The sequence below is a fragment of the Durio zibethinus genome, chromosome 17 (genome assembly GCF_047325235.1).
Source record: "Durio zibethinus cultivar Kanyao isolate XHJ-2024 chromosome 17, ASM4732523v1, whole genome shotgun sequence".
In the NCBI taxonomy this organism is placed as follows: domain Eukaryota; kingdom Viridiplantae; phylum Streptophyta; class Magnoliopsida; order Malvales; family Malvaceae; genus Durio; species Durio zibethinus.
Window position 1 is genome coordinate 5,080,762 of NC_143178.1, and position 16,610 is coordinate 5,097,371.

Here is a 16,610-nt window from a genome sequence, read left to right on the forward strand (position 1 = left end):
GATTATCTATTGACCCTTACCCTGTATCCAGGGATATATATATATGTGGGGAGCATCGCCCGAGCAAATGCCTGAAACAACGTGGAAATTGAAGGGGAAAAAAGGTGAAAGGATCATCTAGAGCTTTGATGGAGTTAGAATTACATGAATGGGGATTGCCACCATCAATTAATATTAGAAATTAATCATACAACAACTTCAGAGAACAAATCAAAGGCTAATGGTGGTATTGCCAACTCTATAAAAGCCCTCCATCGGCTTCTCTTTGCTGACTTGGTTCGGTAACACCATACCTCAAATGCCTCGTTCAAGTCAGGATACCTAACCTGTTCGGTTTTCATCTAGACTGACAGAATATTGGCTTGATCATTCGATGGCAATGCTAACACTAACGATACAAATTGCTCTCTCAATACTCTGGCACAAGTCTTCATCCATCTTGTAAGGAAAATCTGTATCCTTGTTGCCCTTTGCAACTAGGAGAGGTTTTGTCTTCCTTATATAGGCTAGCCATGTCTTTAGCAATTGAATCCGACATGGTGCAGGGAGAATCACATTTCCATACCCAACTGCATCTACTTTCCTAGTCACTTTTACAAGCTTAACTTTCAAACCCTACACGACATTATCAAGTTTCTTGTCTTCTACTACCCCAAAGCTTTACCAGACATTTCAGCCCTACTAGAAACAAAGTCCTTCATTAAATCCATCTTTGTGAGTATGTTACAAATCCACTCAACATTGGATAGGCTCTGCAAAATTCTTTTCTCTACGATCTCAGCAGTGTCCAAGCAAGGAAGACAATTCCTTTTCAAATGATGAACAACCTTGGGAAAGACCCATTTTTACCACCGATTTTACTACGTCATCCGCTGTAACTAATGAAGTGTCTTCATCCCCTCCAAGCAGGAATTCCACTTGTTCTTGTGCAGATGTTTTAAGCTCATCTCCAAAGGGTGGCAAAGCGAATTGCTGAGACAAATACATTTTTTATGGCACTTAAATCTACTGGTTGGGTCCTCATCAGTATGGGCATGGCTATTGGCCCCAGTTTCGAGACTGCTTTTAAAATCTGTTCCTCTTCCTTTTCCTCCCAAGGAATAGCCTCCAAGTACTGGATGCAGCAGTTTGAGATGTCTTCACTGTGGAAGGCAACTGTTAACTGAAGAACACCAATAGCATATTTAACCAAGTCCAGGGAATCCAATAGTGAATCAGTAGGGAGATACATTAACCTCAAAAGTTAACTTGATGATTATAAGTAGAGTCTGAGCTCTGAATCTCAATGCAGGGGACAGAATCTGGATTAGAGTGATGATCCGCAAAGAACACGCTATTATTTATGAGAACGGAGGAGAGGGAGTAGAACCATTCAGGTCTTCCTTCACCATTTCTCAAATGTAGAAAGACATCACTGTACTCCTGTCACCTAGATTGCAAGGATTGGCTACAGCGGTTAGGTCCATTTGCAGAGAGAAGGAAGATGAAATTCATGGTTCACACAGCTGAAAGAAATGTTCAAACTGGAGTTCAGCAGAAAAGAAAAAGGATTGGCAACTGACATGAATTCAAAAAGTATGACAATAAAGCAATCCTCCTCGATCAAAATATGCTTCTTTGCACCAAAGACACAAACTACTAATGTGCAAGAGTGCACAAGCCCAATGATAATAATAATATCATGAAAAATATCTCAGTTCCTTATCTGTATGACCCAAAAATGTTTCTTAGTAAAAGTGTAAACCATTTCCACATCCAAAGAGCTGAAGAACAAAGGGTAACATACAATATTTCCAGCATATTTGAATATCAATAGCTAAACATATACCCGCATTTAGACGGTTCACAGCACTCATCCATCCATCACAAAATAGAAAAAGAAAAAAAAAAGTAGAAAAATCGGCATTTGTGTTTTGTGAGGCACTGAAGTAAGAAGGAAGCATAAACACAGGGCTTGAGACATCTGTGCAATCGCTAGGACAGCCATATGTTTTCAATCAGGCAAGAATAATCAATTCCATAGCCTAGGAAGGCCCCTGCAAGAAAGTTTGCTTCCAGGATAACAAATCCTTCATCAAATTTTCTTTTGAGAAAAACATAATGGGTTTTATTTCTTATTAAAGCAAAAAATCATTTTAGGTGGATTTTAGATGTCACTGAAGAGATTAAAAGTTAGAAATTTTAAGCATCATATTTTATGAATAACAGAAAAAATTGAAGTTTAAAAGTTAGATTTTTCATTAGCGGCCATATCTTCATTGATTTTTCTTTTTAATCCAAAGCAATAAAACATAGAGCATTATGACCTTCAAAACTTTCCATGTGTTTCCTTGGCAACCAAACAGAGGTTCACAAAACAAGATCCAAAGACGGAAATTTTCTAAGCTCTACCATAAATGCTATGCTATTAATTCAAACATGCCCAAGATGAACAGTATAGCAAAATCAATAAACAATTAAACATAATATTGATTACATTAATAAAAAAAAAAAAAACTACATAAATGAGAAATCTGAATTGATTGCATTAATAAAAAAAAAAGAAAAGAAAACTACATAAATGAGAAATCTGAATTAAGGAAAAAAGTCTGACCTTTTCAAAGACCCAGATTACATTTAAACAACAAACTAAGTCTTATATCCCAGACTGCATTAAGAGCCGACATAAATTCTCTCTCACGTTTAACAGAACAAATCTGCTGAAGTAAAGAACACAGAAAAGCAGCTCCTTGTGTCTGGAAACTGAGTTCAGTTACATGTAATGAAATGAAAGTATGAAATATGGACAAACCGAAAAGCACCTTAAAGGCAAGCATTTGAAATGACACAACTGGCCTCATACCCCATGTTTAACATGACCGGTGGGTTACTCTTCTGAGGGGGTCGTAGTTAAACAGACATTGAAGGGCAAAAATGTAAAATCTTGGGACATTAACCTATGATAGGTAACAAGTGATTGGTGGAGAGAAGATGTTACTTTTGTGTTAGACAGATTAAGATCCTTATGCCAAGTAAGACTTGCATTCATCCTTCTCATGTGAGAGTACAGAGTAGAAAGCTCATGATTCCCACCTAAAAAGGACACAAGCAATAAAAATCGCCTTGCTAGAAATGTGAGAAGCCCATCCTACTTTGAACAATAGTTATGAGATTCATTCATATTGCAAGGTTTTGTGATTGCAAATTGAATGAAAAGTTATTACTTGACTAGACGGCACTAGTCTACTATAAAACCCCGTGCACAACTCTTTTTTCTAACAATTAACAAAAGTTATGGCCTCGTCAAAGCATATGGTTGCTGACCTTCTGGTTATTTTCCTGCTCTTTTCTCATTCGTTTGCAAAGTTTCATGGTACTGATCTCTGTTAGATTTATGTAGTCAAATTTACTACTATTTTGTAAGTAACTAATTCCCATTTTTCATTTTTCTAACCCCTATTTTATGTTTATGTGGATGTAGAAACGAATCCATGCAATGGGAATCGTTTAGAGAATAAGACAACTGCTGAAGGTTGCCATTTTGCTGGTACATGCAGCACTGGACCAGATTGTAGGCAACCATGTGCTGCCTTGGGCCGCAACCCAGATGCTGTCAAGTGTGTTTCTTCCCCTGGTGGAAACCGCTGTTGTTGTATTGACAGTGATTGATTCCTTTCAATCAAATTATGTCACTGATTATTTTCTCTCCAATGCAAACCCTTCTAAAATCATTAAGAAAATAAAGTGTTAACAACTCCCAACTTAGTATAACAATTGTCACTTCTTTTTCACAAGGTTAAGGTTCAATGTTTCAATGTTTCAATGTTTCAATGTTTTCAATGTCTCTTCCGCCTTTATAAAATTCTTCTGGGTTAACAAAACAAATTGTTAAAAATGAAGCACAATTCCAATTCTTTTTTTTTTTTTCTCTTGAATTTTTTTTAAAATTATAAATACGTATTATAATTATAATCAAATATTTCATTTATATATAAAAAAATAATTAAATAATTCCAATTACTTAGATTTGAATGAATTCAACATTGAATATAAACTAACGTTGTTTTAGACTTATATTTAATTTAAGGGAACAATTAATGGATGTTTATAGACACTAATTAAAAGATAGTTAAAATATTATTTGGGGACATGCTTTTGCATTTAATAATTATTTTCACCAAATTGAAGAAGAAACAACGTATTAAATACAAATTTTTTCTTTAACCGATGTCAGAACCGGTTAACATTTTCCTTAATTTAATAATATTTGGTATGGTTTCTCTATCCTCAAAGTAGGATGTATGCATTTGGGCTTTATTTGCAATGCGTGGCCCAATATTGAAAAAATGCAAACAAAAATCCTATTTCTTTAATTTTATGGGCTTAGACTTGGGTTGATTGGGTAGAATCTCATTTACCAAAATGCCCTCTTGTAAATTGGGCAAACCTAGACAGAGGGAAGAGAAAGAAAATTTGAAAAGCGCTCTCTCAGGGATTATTACCTGTGATATCATCATCATAATCACTCCACCCAAAAAGCATGTGGGGATGACGTGGCAAAAGAACAGAAATGGGGACCATGTGGAACTTTGTTGTCTTGGCAACAGCGAACCCTTCCCCAGAAATAACCATTCCACTGACAAGTGAAAAGCATCTGAGGCATCCGGCTACCTGCCTCCTCTATCACTGGCAGTACGAACCCTAAAAAACTGCCATCTCAGTGACACACGTCAATCATTATAAAAATTTGAACCTCCACCTGTCAGTTACACTTGCACACATATTTTTATCCCATTTTTTTTTCTCATAGACGTCGTCATAATTTGCATTTCTAGTGTTCATAATCCGAATTCTAAAGCATATATAGATTTAAATACAAAATTCTTCATAGGTTTAGTAATAAGATTTAAATTTAAATGGATAAATATGATTGGGATGAATTTTGAAACAAGAAGAAACTTTTTGAGATTAAATTAAAATTTAAAGAATTGAAATTCTAGTACATATGGACCAATAGTCATCCTAAAATTAAGGCAAAAATAAAGTAATGGCCTTTAAAAAAATTTTATTACCGACTTCTAACTTATATTCCTCTTATTATTTCCTAGTAAAAAATATGAATAATTTAATTTATTTAAATAATTAACATTCCCCATGATAAGGGATTTTTAGGGTTCCGAGGAAGGAGAACTCAGAGAGGGAATCCAAGCTGTGAAACGACAGATGTTTGTAGGAAAGAAGGGTAGACATTCTCTGTCTCTCGTCACGGTTTTTTTAATCTAGAGTCGGAAATAATTATCGGGAGTGATGTTGCCTTGCCTTCCGTAGGGGAAGAGGGAGCTTTTGTTTTTTGTTTCCAACGATTAGGCCCGTAAGAACTGTTTGGGGGACCTCAAAAACCTTAAGGTGGGGCCTGCCTGCAGGACAGAACAACTTTTTTTTTCTTTTTTAAACACAGAGTTTCGTGATTGGTTCATTAGTGTTTGATTGCTGCTTTAAACTCTTTTAGCTTTCGCTAATAAATGCTTCTGCAATTGGAAGGAGTCATTTGCTTTGCTTGCACAATGCATGCAGCTTATGATCACTGTACTCTTAGTCTCAGTCAACTTCTTCATCATTTTGCCTTTTTTCTTTCTTTCTTTTTGATATCAGGGAGTGACATATGGGACTTTGGAGGAGTTAAAAGCAATGATCTTTCAACGTAGTTATCAATGGCTTCAATGGGTAGATTTTGATTCAAAACCCATTTGTCTCCTAGAAAAATCACAATAATTCGCTATAGTTTTAATTCACATGTAGTTGAGTTATTTTTTCCAGTTGGTAGTGGACAGTTGTGCCAAGGCATAATCCATCTGTTTTAATGATATTGTTTGCACATTTCCCACCGAAACGGCACACAAATTTGCAATTTTTGGTCACACACATTTTCTTGCTCTTGAGCTTTCACACGCTATATCTTTACCCAGCTCATATTCCACAAAGATAAAGATACATGACTGTGCATATTTATCCACGGCCCTCGAGGACAAGCCTCGTTGTAATTGAAATGTTAAGACGCACAGTGGTGAATTCACATTGAACTTTTACCAATTTTGGAGCTAAAAAAGTACAATGGTATAGAATTTATGTATAGGATTATTTTACATGGTAATCTGTTCCTCTGGGGTGGTAACGTGGAGGGTTCCGCTTTGATTAGCATTTCTGTAGCACTTTTATTGAACAATCCCAAAGCTTATGTAGCAAACTCCATTTCCTTGTCAGCTTTGGCTTCCGATGAAGGAGTGAGATTCCTTGTAAGCTTTTGTGCTTTTTGGTTGGTGACTGGTGAGAAAGAACCGAACACATTTTGCTTTTGCTTGGGGGGTGAAAATGAGTAATACAGGAAATATTGCATTGCATGATCAATTCAAGGTCTTGATCAAAGTCCTGTAAGTTTTGTAGTTGTGGGTTGCTAAACATACAAGTAAAGAAAGTACAAGATCATCAAAAGCCTTTCTGAACATTTCTCTTTATGGGCAGTGCGCGTAATAATGACACACAAAGTCTCTCTTGAAAGTGGTCTCTTCAATAAAAACTCTCGACCACTAGTATTTTCCAATCCACTCTTCTCATATAATAACCCTTTTTTTAAACCTGATTGACTGGTTAGTTCTTAACCCTCCTCTCAATATTGGATAATCTTCTTTAGTCTTGTAGGCGATTGCGCAAAAAAAAAAAAAAAGACATTGCTGATATATACATACATAATGTCTTTGAGAATGTCAACCTAAACCAATCAATGAACATTAATATATAAAGTCGTATGATGATGAAGGAGAGAATCCCATAAATGTCGAGAAAGGTTGAGCTATAGCATTGTAGAACAGCATCTAGCTCGAGTAGTTAATATTATCTAACATGAATCAAATGATAGCTATTTATATATATATATATATATATGTATATATGTATATATTTGTCAGACATTCTTTGAATAATTAGTACTACTCCTACATCTTAATTGGTAAGCAACCCTTGACTTTGTATGTTACTCTTTTCTTAATAGTCAAATACACTTTAATTCGAATATAGAATATAATTCAATTTATTTATAAAATCACTTTTAAAAAATAATATTAATAAATATAAAGTTTAAATTTTAGTATTTATAATCTTTTCTTATATTTTCAAGTTACGGCTTCTTTTGTAAAAAAAAAATGCATTTTAATTCTATGTTATGTGGCAATATATTCCCTATAGTAAAAGAAATCTTTGATATTCAATTTCCCTTTCTTATACTTACCTTAATTCTCTTAAATTGCGAAAACAAAAACTTTGATATTCAAAATGCTGTTTCAATGCTATTAACTGTTTTAAAAGTTTCAAGGTTCTCCTATTGTACAGAAATTAATAACTAATAATCCAGCTCATCATATAATCAGAGTCTGCTGTAATTGAATTAAGTAGAGTCCTAAAAGACTTTAATTGCGGCATATATAGTTAGTATAATTCCAATAAGTTCCTCTCATTCTCAAATTATAGAGGTTTAAAATAAAAAACAAAAGAATGGTGCTTTAAATTCAAATTGGATATGGAGGTAAGGTTAGTAAAGTATAATAGAAGAAAATATAGTTTTTTTTTTTTTATTTTGTCTAATGTCAAGCTGGCAAGTGATGAATTAGAAAAAAGTTCATCATGGTAACTTAATTGAATTTTCTTTATAATAAAAGACAAAGCCACTTTGTTCAAGAAACAAAAAAATTACTGTCATTCCTAGTGATTTCTCGAGCTCAAATTGCAAAAAAGATTGTAGTTATTATATTGCCTACTTGGGTTAGTAATTATTACCATTAATTATTATTACTATTAGTATTGCAAAAAAAAGAAAAAAAAAGTCTTCAAATTCCCCTTTACCTTAAGTCAAAACTCAGTAAAGAATATCAATCACATGCGCCACTGTGGGTAGAAAGAGACGTAACATAATAATCACCCATCATAATATTTTCTGTCCGGTAGCCCTTAAATTGGACCCCTTGTCCATTTTTACAGGACAAAGCATGTTTTCCAAGGAGAATAAAGGCTTTGATCAGCTACATGTTAGAAGGACGCAATAATTTTAGCAAAATCTCAGTTGTTTTGATTTCAATCATCGTCTCATGCCAGGGTTTTTTTATTTGTAATGCAAGCAGGACTTTGTTCTTTATAAACAACAAAAAGGGAAAGTTAAAAAAGATAAGAGTTTCAAGACATTAATGAAAGCTAAATCTTGCTCTTAGATTTAGTTCTCCTCTTTTAGTAGAAAAAAAGTGGAAAAAAAGGCTCTTTGATATGCCGTTGACTTAATTCTCAACGGCTATGATGAAGCTTGTGTTGATTCTACGAGACAGAATCATAAGCTTTGCCATCTAAAAAATGAAGTGTTTTTGTGTGAATTCGATGGATGCTGAAGATAAATGCTGCAACTTTGCGTCTACAATCACTGCTGGGGTCGTTCACTGCTCTCTTTTCATTCTATCTCAGCAGCATTACCTACCCACTAAAGGGAAGTGGGCTGCCATGATGTTTAAAACAAAACCTTATTATTGCCAATGCTAACTAACCAACTAAGATCAAAATGAATGTGTTTGATGAAAAAAGCTTGGTGGGATAATGTTTTTGTAGGGTTTCAGATGGTGGGATATATTGGGATTGGATAAGTGGATTTGGAAAAGATGAAAGCGTGATCAGATCATGAAAACTGATCACAGAGGGCAAATCGAAATGGAACTGAAAGAAAAGGAGATTTGGGCATCGGTAATTTTACAATTAAGGGGGACTGGGAGTGTGGAGGTAGGGCTAAGTCAAGATTCTCAGACTGTGAGAAAAGACTGAGAAATAGATATCATTGGGGACCCTCTCATGCACTACTGCCCCAACATTCCTTTCATTCTATTATGAGGAATAATGCATGTCCCCTTAGCTTTTAGAGTTTGGACCTAGGATACCCTACATTTTCAAAAAGAAATACATATAAATTGAGAGAGAAAAAGAGAGAATCAAAGATACGTATCTTTGCTTTGTTGGATCTGTACAAGAAGAAATTAAATTTTGTTGATCCGATCAGTGAAACAATGAGCTACACATATATCTAGAGTAGAACAAAACTGTAGCTGGTAACTCTATGTTGTAGCCAGGGACAATGCCTCCATTTATACAAACTGCATGGAATATGTATCAATAATGCATAGATAATACTCATCATTTTTTTACTTCTTATAATTGGCACCAATGCTCTAATTCATATCATCACATGTTCTTATTTTTCTATAATCAGGAACACAAGTTTTGGGGAACTGGGATTATATGATTATATATCTGTGATAATTTTATTTTAAGCTAGATGGAATATTTTTTTCCCTTAACCTAGTTTAATTTGGAGGAGGAGGAGGAAGAATATGATGAACCTAAAGTTTTTTTTTTTTGAAAGAAAAAGGAGAGATAGCCAATTAATTAATAAGCAACTGGAATGATTACACATGCAAAAAGATCAATGGATTTTACCTTTTATGTATAGTTTAAAACTGGACTTTGATTCTCTTTTGACACTACCTGAGAAGCTGCCGGAGGACCTGGAGACCTTACTATCTAGAACAGTATTATGGTGACGAAGAGTAAATTAATATTGATCCTTTACTTTCCATATCCACCTTCTGGGCAACCAATCGGGAAATTTTGAAGGAATGTAAACGATGACTATATTAATTGTTTTTCCCCTTGCATTGGCTAATTTACTAAAAAAGAATAGACTATTATTTTATAGAGTCCGCACTATGGTAAAAAGAAAAGGATTGTAAGTTTTAAGTTTGAATTTTATATTTGTTGGATGATAATTGTTTAAACTAATTGAGTTAAATTTTATATTCAAAATAGACTATTTGTATATATAAATATATGTTCATGAAAACTACATAATTGTTTTATATAATGTAATAAAAATTCATTAATAAAATTTAAAATTTAGCACAATTGATTCATATAATTATCTTAAGAGATGATATTCAGCAAATTTGATATTTGAATCTTAATACATTCAATCGCTTCTTTTATCTCCAGATTGCATCATTCTTTGTATAAAAAAATTAATTAATAATCTATATTTCTTATACGATATTTAAATAAATCTCAAACTATTTATATGTAATAACTAAAAATACTTGCATTTGGGCGAGTGGAGGGTGATCCTAAATTAAAGTTTCAATTCTTATTTAGTTGACTTTGTAGACACAAATTTTGACTAATTAATTATTTTTATATATTATTATTATTATTAACCTTTAAAAAAAAGTCAAAAAATTTTCGTTTCAACTCTGATAGTTGAAATCAAGCTGCCAAAATGGTCCGTTTTTCTTTCTGACACTGCCTAACTTGACACCATGAAATCTGGTGACCAAAAGTCACTGAACAATATTCAAAATTTTCACAAAAGATCCTAGAAGATCTGAGATCTTGACTGCTAGAAGCTCTATAAATAGAGCTAATCTCTATCAAAAAAACACATAGAAAAAAGAAAAGAGGGGAACACAATCAAAGAAAAAACCAACAATCACAATCCTCTTTGATAGAGGAACAACAGCAAACACAAAAAAAAAAAAAATTGGGAATGAAATTCTCGATCTAAGAAGTTTGAGAATTTCTTTTGAAAAATCTGGTTTTGAGAAAGTGGTTAGAAAACAAAAAAGATTAATTTGGGAATTTTTTTAAAAAATTTTTTGGATTGTCAAGATATGAAAAAATTTGAATTTTCTGGTGACCGCTTAAATTTTTCGATGACCGAAATCTAGGTTTATTGTCAAAATCTAGGAATTTTGAATTTTTCAACGTTGGTTGAAGTTTTTGACCACCAGTGCACGGTGCCGATCGATTGAAAATTAGGTAATTGTGGCTGCCGATGAGAAGGGTTTAGGTTTAAAGAAAGAAGCTTTGGGGTAGAAAGAGAGAAATGGAAAGAAAAATAAGAAAAAAAATTGATTTTGGCCTATTTATAGGCACTTCAAAACGACGTCGTTTTGGGCATTTGATCCACACTCGACCTACCTAGGATCCAAGCGTCAACCCGTAAGCTGACTCGACCCGTTTCACAGGTTTTTTCTTTTCTTTTTCTTTTTATTTTTTGTTTTGATTTTGATTTATTTTATGTTGATTTTTATATTATTTTTTATGTTATTTTTTAATGATATTTTTGTTATTATTATTATTGTTATTTTATATTATTACTATAATATTTTTTTTAAAAACAAATAAATATAGAAAAAAACAATACTAAAATAAAATATGGACTTACAAAATATGATATGCAAAAAAAAAAAAATCTATTTAAGGAAAATAAAATTTTATTACAAGCAAAAATATTATTTAAATTTCACCAAAATGTTGGGATAATTTAAAAAATAAATTTTGCTAAAAAAAGTAATAAATTATAAAAAATGATAAATAAAAGAAAAGAAAAATTGTTTAAATGAATCTTTTAAAAGTAATTGTTAGAGAAAGCTAAAGAGTTAAGTTTTCTTTAATTGTTGCAAGTAAAAATAATTTTTTGGATTTCACCATAGAGTTGGAATAATTCAAAATTACTTTTACTAAAATAAAGATTGATTTAGACAATGTAAAACAATGATAAAAAAAATAAAAATGAAAAAGTAATAATAATTAAAATTTTGAACATTTAAAAAAAATAAAAAATTGAAAGAGTTCGATTTTCATTAATACAAACAAGATATTAATATTTAGATTTCACCGGTGAGTCGAGATAATCTAATTTTTTTTTATAATAAAAATAATTAATTAATAATTAATAATAATAAAAAGTTTATAAAATAATCATAATAAAGATTAATTAATTAATTAATTCCCTTCAACTAAAAAAATAATTTTTATTTAGGATCTTGTTAAAAGTTGAGATAATCCTAAAATTTGTTCAAAATTTTTAGGATTTCATTGAAGAGTCGGAATAATCTTAAAATTTGTTTAGTAAATTTTGGAAACTCACCAAAGAGTTGGGATGTTCTTAAAATTCTTTTTAAAATAAATAAATAAAATATCTTATGATGAGATTTTGAAAATTTTATGAATGATTAATTTTCTCGAAATATTTTTTAAATAGTGATGTTTTATAAATTTTGTCAAAGCGTTGGAGAATTTATAGAATACGAAATAATAATAATAATAATAATAATAATAATAATAATAATAATAATAATAATAATTTCATAAAAAAATTTTAAATAAATTTTAAGAAATTAAATTTAAATATAAAATACCTTATCATCAAAATTAAAAAGATTACACATGTTTAATTGGTACCGTTCTTCGAACGGATGATGTGAGGGTGCTGATACATTTTTCACTCATAACCGTACTCCTGGACCTAATCTTGGTTTTGTAAACCTAAACTTCTTTTAGTAAATCTTAATTAATTTTAAGATTTTTATTAAAAGAATATATTTTTGGAAGGCCAATCACACCCTTTAAAAAGATTGGTGGCGACTCCGAAAATTTTTATCAAATCTAACGATCAAGTCCCCCTGAACGAAAAATCGTTATGACAACTTGGCGACTCCATTCGAAACCTTTAAGAGTTAAGCCAAAATTAAACATGTGTCATCCAAAATTTGATTTTATGCTCTTTTTTATATTTAATTTTAATTTCTTATCTCATTTTAGAATACATTATTTTTGTTTCATTTAGTTTTGATATGTTATTGTACTTATTTTATATTACTACTAATTATATTGTTAATTTTATTAATAATTGTTACATTCCCTCACACACATACACATTTGCATTCATGCACGAGCTCTATATCCAGATTCTTAAATCTATCCCTTTTTATGAAGGAGTAGAGTACCTATGCTTTCGTGAGGTTATAATGCCTCTGCTTGGGCTAGCGAAATATTTTCACTCAAGTTAAAACCCTTTCCGTCAATAACCCGTTATGGGTGAGGATCGAAGGCTTGACTAGTCTATAGTGGATGACAGTGAGGATCAATTTAGGAACCTTTTTAGCCTATGTTAATTACCAAACCATGCATATAATGAACTTTAAAAAACCAACCTTAGATAGGGCCATATCATTTTTGTAGATTATACTCTAAATTAGGACACATAAGGGAATATTTATTTTAATATGATTACTAACCCTATTTTGTTTTGCTCTCCTTTCGTTTCATGATCATGCATCATCATAAACACTTACATATGGGATGTGCTTGTCAATATGCCGATATCAGTAAGAAGATTTTTAGTCTTGCTTCGAAAACACCATCATGATGTTCTCAACTTTGAAGCTCACTGTGTGTGAAGAGACCAATGTGGTGATAACTCTATCATTAGAATCTTAAAATATAATAGAAAATTGTTTGAAAGAATTTGAATAAGAAATTTTACCTGAAGAAATCAAATTAGGACTTTAACAAAATAACATCTCTGAGTTGGTCGAGATCTGGTACTGTGTAACAACTTCTCGAAAGATGGCTTTTAAGAAAAAATACGATCATATTGCTTCACTGCTTGAGGTGTTTACAAAAAATTAGTTGATAAAAGCTTTAGTTCAATTTTGGGATCTTGCATACATATGTTTCATATTTAATGAAATAGATATGACTATAACGATCTAAGAGTATACTACATTGTTATGGTTGCATCTTTTCAATCTAGACAAAATCTATTGACGAGGTCAAAAACTTAGATCTCGAAAGAAATTTGCCTGTATGATAGAGTTTTCCACTCATAATATGAACTCATATATTCAAATAAAAGGTAAAAATGATTGCATCCCGTGAGAAATCATACATGATTACATCATCAAACACTTAGAGGATGAACGAAGCATGAGAATGATAGCTTTGACAATTTATGGCTTGATCATTTTTTTAAAGGTTTTGAGACATATTGAGGTATCAGTGATTGACTTTCTCGAGCAAGTGGATAATAAAATCAATCATATTTCTTCTATACTGGCAGAAACATTTAGATCATTAAACCATTATCGAAGAAGAGAAAGATGTTTCATAGGATATGTATAGTTACTCTACATTTAGGCAAAAAGTCATCTTCAACATCATGTGGGGAAATTTCATCCTACTTATAGTAATAAAAGTAAGCCAATTGAAGAATGCTGCAATGATGAGTGGCCAGAATCAAAGACTAAGGAAAAGTGGGTATTAACTTTGTAAAACCTCACTAGTGCTCAGGTTATATAGAGAGCTCCATGGATGCCACAATAAGCTATGTTATACAAGTGTGGTGACAAGCCATAGGTTTCACTCTTATGACTGTGGGAAGGTATAAGCTATGCATCGACACTAGTTCATTGATAATTAGGGTCTAGGCAATTTGTCTCGATGACTCATAGGCTTCAGGAATTGGAATTCTCTTTTGAAGAATCAAGATTTCTAGGAAAGGTAAAAAAGATTATCAAAAAATGAAAGCAGACTCAAAAAGTAGATCGTGAGAGATAAACAGACAAAGCCACACCTGAATATTTGATATAGAGAAGTCAATGAGTTACAAGTAAAGTTAGTCCCAAAGAAAATAGACCATGCCACCAAGAAGACATAAAAACTATGAATGGCAAATTTGAAAAGAAAAAAATATAGGTGCTTGAAAAAAAAAAGCTTCAGCATGAGATTAATGAGTGGAAAGATAAAACTGATAAGAGTGAAATAAAATCTCGAAGGCTTGAAAGAGAACAAGAAGAGATTTTTGAAAATTGGCATAGGTCCATCACCACAATGACTACAGAGCTTGAAAATTAAAAAAAAAAAAACATAAAACAACTTTGGTCCAATTTGTTATCTAAGGAAGAAAAGCTTAGTAAGTCTATGAAAGAAAAAAAGATACTACAAAGTCTCATAGATGACTTGAAACAGTAAATGCATTATCGACGTAAAGCCATTCAAGTTTTAAGAGAGGAACGAGATCAATTTGAATATAGAACACAACATTAAAATGAAGAATATTAGTTAAAAGAATTTTACGCCACTCTCCTAGTAGAATAGATAAGAGAAGTCAGCTTCAAAGCAATAGACATGGCCCAAGAAGCTAAACGAGTAAAGGAAAAAGTTTACCTAAGATAGCACAGCCAATGCTCGACCAATTTTTTAGATAGTGCTTATGAGCAGTACATGATGTAAGACATTTTTTTTGAAAATTTTAATATTGTAATGAAAGAAGTATTTAGTAAAGATAATGTGAAATTATGATATGGTGGTTCAAGTTCAAACTTAAAATCTTTTACAAATATTGGATATATAATAAGCACATCTTTTGCATTCATGTATCATATATGTGTTCATTTAAAAAATGCATCATGACTAAAAGAAAGATACCTCGAAATAACAAATCTCAAAAATTTTCTTTTAACTCAATCAGGTACAAAGATAGTTAGGCCATTAAAAAAAAAAATAGATCCACTCATCATCATTACAACACTCACTCACAAGTTAGGATCATGAAAAGCGAGCAAGCATCTAGAATAGAAATGATAGAAAAAGTTTAATTTGATATGCAAGAGCAAATGATTAGGTCTTAACAAGAGTTGATAAAACAAATGACTAGGACTCAATAAGAGACTTAAAAATAGATGGTTGCAATAATAGACATGATAAGGAAAATGACTAAAAGAAAATGGATAGTTGAAGAAGTGACCATTGAGAAAGAGCCTCAAGCCTAAGAAAATACCAGTGATAGGGATGATCCATTGTATCCACTAGGGTTTACTTTACCCTATGCTTAAACCTCTCATCAAACGCATTCACAAATGATATAGCCTGAAAGGTAACCACATGCTTAGTTTAATTTACCTCCCTTCACGGTTCAACCACATAGTCAAAGACATGTTGATTTAAATATTAGAGCAAGTCATGTTGAGCCCATTATGGTCCCAGATTTAGATGACTCAAGAGAACAGAAAAAACTAAAAAAAGGCATGCCTGAACAATTTGAGAATACAAAGGCACAGCATAAGTTAGATCTTTTGGAATAAAGGCTATGAGCTATTAAAGGTGTAAATAATTGATGCCAGTGAACTCAATTTGGTTCTAGATTTGGTAATCCCACTAAAGTTTTAAAAAATATAACAGAACCAAATGCCCTTAGGCACATATCACTATGTTCTATTGAAAAATTACTGGGCATACAAATAATGATAAGTTACTTATCAATTATTTTTAAAATAGTCTTACTGGATCAACTATCAAATGGTATATTCAATTATATAGAAGTTGTATTCATTCATGAAAAGATCTGACAAAAGATTTATTACTCAATACAAGCATGTCACAGACATGGCTCCAGATAGACTGTCCCTGCAAAATATGAAAAAAAAAGCTAATAAAAATTAAAAAAAAATGTCTAGAGATGACGAGATGTTATCGCTCAGGTTCAACCTCCTCTCATCGAGAAAAAAAAACTATTTTGTTCATCAATACCTTTCAAGCATCGTACTATGACAGGCTCATTAGTCATGTCATGAAAAACTTTACTGATATGGTAATTACAGAAGAGATAATAGAAAATGCCATTAAAAATGGAAAGATTGATAGAGGTAATGTTTTTGGATCAAAAAAATAAGGACTATCCAAGAAGAAAAAAATAGAAGTGTAAGCTATCACCT

The 16,610-nt window shown here is 31.9% G+C and overlaps 1 protein-coding gene and 1 pseudogene across 1 annotated transcript; one reads left to right on the forward strand and one right to left on the reverse strand.

The window, feature by feature from the left end:
- Positions 1-140: 140 nt before the first annotated feature.
- Positions 141-1,501, reverse strand: LOC111287371 (BTB/POZ domain-containing protein At3g05675 pseudogene; annotated as a pseudogene).
- A 1,746-nt stretch (positions 1,502-3,247) lies between these two features.
- LOC149513976 (defensin-like protein 276) lies at positions 3,248-3,786 on the forward strand. Its single transcript, XM_089746228.1, has 2 exons — positions 3,248-3,352; positions 3,461-3,786. The coding sequence occupies exons 1-2, from the start codon at positions 3,274-3,276 to the stop codon at positions 3,646-3,648; spliced, it is 267 nt and encodes an 88-aa protein (XP_089602354.1). The 5' UTR covers positions 3,248-3,273; the 3' UTR covers positions 3,649-3,786.
- Positions 3,787-16,610: the final 12,824 nt, after the last annotated feature.

Bases quoted from the DNA above. Each gene is read 5' to 3' on its own strand.
- LOC149513976 (XM_089746228.1), top strand. From the start codon at position 3,274: ATGGCCTCGTCAAAGCATATGGTTGCTGACCTTCTGGTTATTTTCCTG. The intron at 3,353-3,460 runs GTACTGATCTCT...ATGTGGATGTAG, and splicing joins TTCGTTTGCAAAGTTTCATG to AAACGAATCCATGCAATGGG.